This window comes from Fundulus heteroclitus, unplaced genomic scaffold (genome assembly GCF_011125445.2).
Source record: "Fundulus heteroclitus isolate FHET01 unplaced genomic scaffold, MU-UCD_Fhet_4.1 scaffold_37, whole genome shotgun sequence".
NCBI lineage: Eukaryota > Metazoa > Chordata > Actinopteri > Cyprinodontiformes > Fundulidae > Fundulus > Fundulus heteroclitus.
In genome coordinates, this window is record NW_023396781.1 from 3,558,184 (window position 1) to 3,566,740 (window position 8,557).

An 8,557-nucleotide genomic window follows, 5' to 3' on the forward strand; every position below is an offset into this window, starting at 1 on the left:
CTATGGTGAGCTTCGCGTCGATACTTCTTCATAGCCATGCCGTCCATGTTGGCTGGTAGCTCAGCACAGTTCTGCAGACGGTCACTCCACGAAGTCGTCATCTTTAACCGTTAAAAATGTTCCTGAAGGGAAAAGAGTTCTTCATTAAAGTCTGGGTCAAGCTGAATATCGAATGAACAAGAATACATGACATATTAGACATTGTGATGGCTGCATTTACAGCCACACAGATGTGGTAAAAATACCATTTATGTAACTTAGTTTCTTTTTCATATAGGGCTTCATTTACAGAGCCATTTCGTTATTTGGAATTTATTGATCATCATGACACTGTATTTCAAAATTAGTGTGCACATTTTGCTTTACCCTGTTTTGTTATGATTGTTTGAGTTTTCAGTTGCTCTAGTCCCTTGGCTGAGGAACCAGCAGGTGGCCAAGGGGCTGAGCTGATTTGGACCATACCAAATCAGTCTATGGGGGGAACTGGGGGTTTTGCTTCATTTGGTTTAGTTAGGTTTGTGTATGTTTTACCCCATGTGTTTCTTTTGTGGACTGCTCAGCCACTATTTAAGTTCCTCTTTGTCCTATTGAGGGAGGTCAGTTTGTTTGAGTTATTTCTGTTATTAGTTATTTTGAGTAGTTTTGTTCCTTTGACCTCTTTTCTGGATCCATTTTTGTACATTTTATCCTTTTTGGGTTAAATAAAAGAACCCTGTTTTGAAAATATACCAGTGCCTGACTGTCCTTGCTGCTCGGTCCATCACAGACATGCTTTAACTTGTTAGCACACAGGCCATAACGCTGAAGAGCAGGACACCAAAAACAGGTAAGAAACAAAACAGAGCTCTGCTTTCAAATACTCAGAAACCAGAACTGCAGAGAAAGAAGGAAGAGTCAAATTTATCCAAGTAAACAGGAAGAGTATAAATGGACCAGTCCAATCCCGTTCTCTTGTTCAGGTGAACACCCAGGTACTTGTGAGAGTCCAGGATCTCAGCGTATATTTCCTAGATGCTTATCCAGTGTGTCCTGTGCCTGATGAGACTTGCTTCATTGGTCTGCAGAGGACAAACTGTGGACACCACTGCTTAACTTATCTGGACCTTGTTCTTCTCACACCAGTCCATGAAGCCCTGTGTCTCTTGTCCTCTCTCTGTACAGACCTTGTCTGTGGCAGAGAGTGTTCTGGAGATTTTTTATGCCTAGTGGTTGAGAGCCAGGCGTTTTGCGTCTCAGAGAGGCTGCAAAGGTTGCCAGTTCAAAACTTGGTCTGTCACTCTGGGTCCCTGAGCAAGAAGACCCTTAGCCCCAGATTGCTCCCTGTGTGCCACTCAGTGTGGCAGCACACTGCTCCCTGAGGGATGGGTTAAACGCAGAAACAGGTTTACCTTCTGAGGGACTATAAATTGAAATATTCATTTTATTTAACCTATCCCTCAGGGAGTAATCTGGGGCTAAGGGTCTTGCTCAGGGGCCCCTGGTGGTCTGCAGGGATCAAACCGGGTTCTTGCAGCCTTCTCGTAATGCCAGCGCTGCTCCAACCACGAGGCCAGCACTAACCACAGAAACAGTTTCCCCCTTTGTGGGACTAATTTATTATATAAAAAGGTAAAAAGGAAAGGGGCCAGGATGGTTCCCTGAGGGGTTCCAGTATTACAAGAGGGCCAGACCTCTGTATAGCACGCAAATCATGGACTCAATCTCCCCAATGCAAGCCTGGTAAAATAACCATATTAGATCTAACAAAGGCCTCACAGAGAGGCTGATACAGGTGAGGAGCAGCTCCTCCGATGTGTTTATGCGGTGTGATGTCAGTGATGCTGTGCTGCAGTATTGTTGCTGTGGGAAGCTTGGGACAGCTGTGGTACCCTAAGTGCCTTCAGGCTTAAATGGAACATGAACCAGCGCTGCACAGCTGAAGCATCTCTAGAGCTCAGTTATCTTCTAGAGCTGAGAACGCCAGGATGTTGCACCTGTTGCAGTGAACAGGTGTGAATGGTGGAATGAATCATTCTGGAGGAGAAGCAGTGGAGGTGGCTGTAGCTAGAGGTGTTATGTGGCAGAGCAGGAGCAGTAGATTGGGTGAAGATTAAAGGATTTTTAGAAGGGAAGGCTTGGCTAGAGCAGAACTGGCTGCTTGATGGGACTGTTTAAGACTCTCTGTCTCCTGTAGACTTGGTGTTGGGCTCCTTGTGACCTCAGATGTTTTCCACGCCTCTCCAAACATCACTCACGTTGGGCCTGATAAACAGTCTGGTTTCTGCCAATCAAAGCGCTGTGCCTCAGCCATGCTGCCAGAATCCGATCAGATACTTTATCATACTTCTTTAGTCTTTTTCTAATCCTTCAGATACTTAAGTACCAGCATGTTAAAGGGAGGCCTTTATGGAGATGCATATTTAATTTTCCAACAGGAATTAGCACCTGCACAGTGCCAAAGCTACCAGTACCTGGTTTAAGGACCATGGTATCCCTGTTACTTGGTCAGCAAACTTGCATGACCTTAACCCCATAGAAAATGTATGGGTCATAGTAAAGAGGATGATGTGATATGCCAGACCTAACAATACAGACGAGCTGAAGTCCACTACCAGAACAACCTGGGCTCTCATAACACCTGAACAGTGCCACAGACTGACCGACCCGGCTGAACTCTCTCGCCGCCTTTAGACCCTGAAACAACAAAACCGCCCTGTAGTGGACTTTTCTATTGAGTTTCACACGATGGCAGCCGCTGCTGGCTGGGAGTCCTGCGCCCTTAAGGCCGCGTTGTTCCAGGCGTTAGATGAACCTCTCAAAGATGAGTTAGCCCACCTTGAGGAGCCGAGTCTTTAAACAAACTAATTGCCCATGCTACCAGGCTCTGGAGTAGGAGGCAGGCCCGGTTCAAAAGGTTTACGCCACGGCCGCTGACTCCGTCCTCCGACCCCATCTCGAATCGGTCTGCTTCAACTTCCCCGCCGACTCCGTAACCCATGCAGATTGGCAGGGTCCACATAAGCCCGGAGGAGCGAACTCAACGCTACAAATCTAACCGTTGCATTTATTGCGGCTCACCGGATTATTTTATTACCATGTTCCCAAAGCGGCCAAAAGACAGCCGGCTTCCCCACTACAGCCGACTGACCAAAAAGAAAACCGATCCACCAAGACCCCTTGTCTCTGCCTGCCGGTCACCGTCCTTACAGCCTGCGATAGCTTTAATCTTTCCGCGCTAGTAGACTCCGGCTGCAACTTTAATCTAATCGATCTGTCTCTTGTGCGGCAGGCAAAGATAGAGATTCAGCTGCTATCCACGCCCCTCCAGGTTTCCGGCCTGGATGGGGGAAGTCTTCCCAGAGTGACCCGCCAAACTAAAGCCATCGAATTAGTTATCTCCGGAAACCATAGAGAGTGGACCACCTTTTACGTGTTTCCCGTTAAACATGCCCCCATCATCCTAGGCTTTTCATGGTTACGGCAGCATAACCCGCACCTAAATTGGTCTGAGCGCAGGCTGGAGTCCTGGTCCTCATTTTGACATTCACGCTGCTTACAGTCTGCCGTATCCTCCAGTTATTCCCTGGAGGTTTCCGCTAAAGATGACCGCATGGACCTCAGTCAGGTTCCCTAGCAGTATCAGGACCTGAAAGCGGTGTTCAGCAAAAGTAAGGCTAAATCACTGCCTCCCCAACGGCCCTATGATTGCGCAATTGATCTGCCTGCCCGGTGCTCCGTTACCCGTTAGCCGACTTTATAACATCTCCCGGGCCGAGCGGCAGGCCCTTGAGGATTATATTAATGAATCGTTAGCCGCCGGCCTTATCCGTCCGTCTTCCTCTCCTTTAGGGGCCGGTTTCTTCTTTGTAGGGAAGGACGGATCTCTCTGTCTCTGTATGGATTACCGCGGGTTAAACCAAATCACGGTCATCCCTTCTCGTCGGCCCCCGAACCAGTTCAAAACGCCATAGTCTTTACTAAACTAAACCTGCGTCATGCTTATCATCTAGTAAGAATCCGCCAGGGGAATGAGTGGAAGACGGCCTTTAAGAATCGCACGGGCCACTTTGAAAACCTTGTCATGCCCTTTGGAGTCTGCAATGCCCCCTTAGTCTTCCAAGCTCAGGTTAATGACATCCTTCAGGACTTCCTCAACGTTTTCGTCTATCTCAATGAAATCCTAATTTATTCACGAAACCTGTCCGAGAATCAGCGCCATGTCCGCCTAGTCATCCAACGCCTCCTTGAAAACAAGCTGTTTAACAAAGCGGAGAAATGCGAGTTTCATAAGTCATCTGACACCTTCCTAGGGTTATTCTTATTCTTATCCTTGAAGGTGGGCAGATCCGCTCGGACCCAGACAAAATCAAAGCCGTCCTTGATTGGCTCGTGCCCAACTCTCGGAAGCAACTCCAACATTCTACGTTGAAACTTATGAAACTTCTACCGACGTTTCATAAGAAACTACAGCCAAATCGCCGCTCCGCTACACGCCCTGACGTCCACTAAATCTGTGCTTATCTGGAATCAGGAGATTCTCTCAGGCCCCCATTCCTCATTTGCCCAGATCCCCGGAAACAGTTCACCTTAGAGATTGATGCTTCAGACACCGGGGTTGGGGCTGTCCTCTCCCAGCACTCGAACGCCGACCACAAACTTCACCCCTTCACCTATTTTTCCAGACGCCTGTCCCCCGCAGAATGGAACTACGATGTTGGAGACAGGGAGCTACTTGCATCAAACTGGCTCTTGAAGAGTGGTGACAATGGTTAGAGGGCACCTAACAACCTGTCCAAAATTTAGAACCGACCATAAGAATTTAGCCTAACTGCAGTCCGCCAAGCGCTTTAACCCTAAGCAAGCCCGCTGGTCCCTGTTCTTTTCTAGATTCAACTTATCAATCTCCTATTGCCCCGGTTCTAAGAACGTTAAGCCCGATGACCTCTCTCACCAGTACTCCCTTGAAGAGTCCGATAAAGAACCTGCGCCCATCCTGCCTCCCACCTTCACATTCGGCTCCCTACACTGGGAGATTGAGGATCTCATTATCCAAGCCTTACGGGACGAACCCGACCCCGGAAACGTGCCACCCAACAGAACCTATGTTCCCAGCTCAGTCCGGCCCCAAATCATCCACTGGTTCTATTCGACTAAATTCTTTGCTCAACCCGGCTCCAGCAGAACAATAGCCTAGATCACCCGCCATTTTTGGTGGCCATCTCTCCACAAGGACGTTCGTGAATACGTCCTCGCCTGTCCCACTTGTGCCCGCAACAAACCATCCAACAGATCTTCCGCAGGCCTTCTCCAACCTCTCCCAATTCCCAAACATCCCTGGTCTCATATTGCCCTAGATTTCGTTACTGGACTGCCACGTTCACGGGGCATGAGCGTCGTTCTCACGATTGTTGACCGTTTCTCTAAAGCTTGTCACCTTGCATACTCAGGAAGCTCCCTTTGCCCTTCCAGACAGCACCACTCCTCATTAAACATGTCTTCCACCTACATGGAATTCCCCTGAACATCCTCTCGGACCGCGGTCCCAAGTTCACCTCCCGTGTTTGGAAAGAGTTCTCTGTTGCCCTAGGTGCCAGGTACACCCTCACCTCCGGTTATCACCCGCAATCCAACGGCCAAACTGAGAGGATGAACTAGGAGTTCGAGTCGTCCCTCCGCTGTCTCACATCCACCAACCCCGCAGATTGGAACAAGTATCTCCCTTGGATTGAGTACACCCACAACTCACATGTTTCTGCCTTCACCAACTCCTCCCCGTTCGAAGTACCGTTGGTTACCAACCTCCTCTGTTCCCTTCCGACGTCACCTCAGTTAGTCACCGCATGTACTGCTGTAAGGAAGTCTCGTCCTAAGACCTCAAACAAACTGCTGAGCAGAACCGCCAATTCGCTGACCGTAGGCGGACCCAGGGACCCCGTTACCTCCCTGGTCAGCGGGTCTGGCTCTCCTCCAGAGATATCCTTTTCAGGTCCACATCATGAAAACTGGCCCCCCGCTTCACCTGTCCCTGTGTGATTGAATCCATCACCAGTGAGGGTTCTGCAGGCTGCGCCCAGTCAGGGTGCCTCTATTTTCCTCCATCTCTTCCCACAGGTGGCTGCTGATGAGCGGGGAGGCGCTGAGCCGCAGGTGTTGGGCATTACGCGGCCCGCAGTGAGTGCATAAAAGCGGACGGCTGCCAGCACTACACTGCCAGAGTGTTAACCCAAGTGGTATGACTCAGTCGGCCTCCATCTTATGACATCCCTCGTTCCTTACTCTTGCCTTTGTCTCTTGTGCTCCAGGTTCAATCGGTTCCGGATCTCGCTCCGCAGCATTCCCAGGACTCTCAACGTATCTCCAAGTCAGTCCCCAGCGAATTCTCCTCAGTGGCCCCCAGCAGGCAGCGGTAGTTTCCCGAGTCTCCCCTGCCAAACCCTGCTCACCCTCCATCGCTCAGCCTCCCTGCCTCCCAATCACCTTATCCACCGCAGCCCCAACGTTCCACCTCAGGCTGCCCTTCCACAGAGCCCGCTTACCTCCTTCCCTCTGGTGGATTCCTTACGTACCCGCGGTAAGCCTGTCTCTTCGTATTTTGGTCTCCTGAGTGTGATCTCCATGCGGGCAAAAAAACCTAAAAACCATGACATCTTTATTTCTAACCTAGATAAGCTTTATAACCAAAACTGTTCAAACACCCCTCCAGATCATTGATTGATTTTAGGTCCACCCAACAGAACCTATGTTCCCAGCTCAGTCCAGCCCCAAGTCACCTTCATGTCTACAACGGGTGTACAGAAACCAGAACCTGGCCCTGCAGAAGGCTGCTACTAACATCAGTGATAGAACGGGTCGTTCAGGCTCAGTGAATTCTACCTTGGTACTGTGATAAGATGCTAACTCTTCAAGAACATCAACAATGACATTTCCTCACTCCTTCTAAATATTGAACAGTCAGCTGTTGATGGGATTCTAACACAGTGGAAGTGATTGGGAACAACAGCAGCTCAGCCATGGAGTGGTGGCCATGTAAGATCAGAGCGGGGTCAGAGGATGAGGAGGAGCACAGTGCACAGAGGTCAGCAATGTTTGGCCAAGTCAATAGCTACAGACCTCTAAAATTCACATGGCCTTCAGAAAATGGGACGGTTTTTCCATGAAGCTCTCCAAGCAGCTGCATCAAAGCCCAACATCATCATTAACTCAAATGCAAAGCGTCAGATGCAATTGTGTAAAAGCATGCTGCAAGGGGACTCTGGAGCGGTGGAATCATGCTCTCTGGGTTCTCCATCTGGAGAACCGGGATTCTAGGTTTGCTTGTTTCCAGGAGAACAGCACTAACCTGACTGTGAAAGGAAACTCTTAATGTTCCAGTGTACCAAAAAAGATTTAAAAAAATGTCATCCTCCCAACATTGCTCCCTTCCTGTTCCAACATGGCTGAACCCCAGAGCACAAAGCTAGGTCCATAAAGACAAGAAGGAGCCAGTTTGGTGTGGAGGAATGTGACTGATGACCACAGCGTCCTGAGCTCAGCCTGAGAGAGCACCTTGGGACTGAAATAAAGCGGAGACTGAGAGCCGGGCCTTCTCACCCAACATCAGTGTCTGACCTCACAGACATACTAACGGTCAAAATTTCCTGTAAAAACACCTAAACTTTGTGGAAAGCCTTCATAGAAGAGTTAGCTAAGGGTAGGTCAACACATTCAACCAGATGGTGCTCATTTTCATGGCTGTTCATGAAGACTGACAAGTAATCACTCCTGGCAATATGCTGCAGCTAATCTTGATATCCTTGATATGTCCTTCCAGTGGAATTATCTGGTCTCAGCTACGATCCTTTAGCGGATCTCGTTAACATATTAGCTTCTGGTGTTCTGCTGCACACTGCTCTACCTGCTGGACACCAGCATGAACCCAGCTGCTCCTGCAGAAACAGGAAGGCGGCCTCAATGCCGCCGCTGATGTCACGGGTTCCGGTTTAAAACCTGCTCGCCGCCAGAAGATTGTTTCATAGGATCTGGACACATTAAAGCATGAAACACTGAAGGCCGGAGCAAACCCAGCAATGTTAGTGTGTGCAGAAACAGCCATGTTGGTTCTTTTGAAGTCGCATTGCGACACTGCGGGTCCCAGGCAGCTGGAGCTGTCTCTGAGAGACGCCAGCAGAACCCAACAGCAGACACTTAGCGCCAGAACACGACTTCCGACCCGGAATATCAACACAACGCCTTCTATTTAAACACAACTCTGGAAAACCGAAAGCAACGAACAAATACTCGAACAACAACACCACTCACCGTCTTTACGTTAACTTGGAGAGAAACTGTGGGCGGAGCATGCGCAGTGGGTCGCAGGTCCGAGCGGTTTGCTTCATGAATGGATCATCTGGAAGAACGTTCTGATCCACCACGGTGTGAGCGCTGAGTGAGGCCCGGTCACAGAGGACAGCGATAAGTACCGAGGCGTGGAGGCGGCAGATATATGCGTCTGCTGATGTAGAGAAATGTTTGGGTAGAAGCTGTTTCTGGCTGCCCGTTCCTGCAGCCGATGGACTCTGGCACAGAGCTGCTCTCTCTC

At 49.4% G+C, this 8,557-nt stretch overlaps 1 protein-coding gene across 2 annotated transcripts in view; it reads right to left on the minus strand.

Moving 5' to 3' along the window:
* nt5c2a (5'-nucleotidase, cytosolic IIa) overlaps positions 1–8,557 on the minus strand; it is a 28,709-nt gene extending 20,152 nt beyond the window's left edge. For both annotated transcript variants that reach the window (XM_036130655.1, XM_036130654.1), the window contains exons 1-2: positions 8,278–8,557; positions 1–122 (exon numbers count right to left, since the gene is read on the minus strand). In XM_036130655.1, coding sequence (XP_035986548.1) covers positions 1–101 — 101 coding nt within the window. In that variant the 5' untranslated portion in view covers positions 102–122; positions 8,278–8,557. The remainder of the gene's footprint in view (positions 123–8,277) is intronic.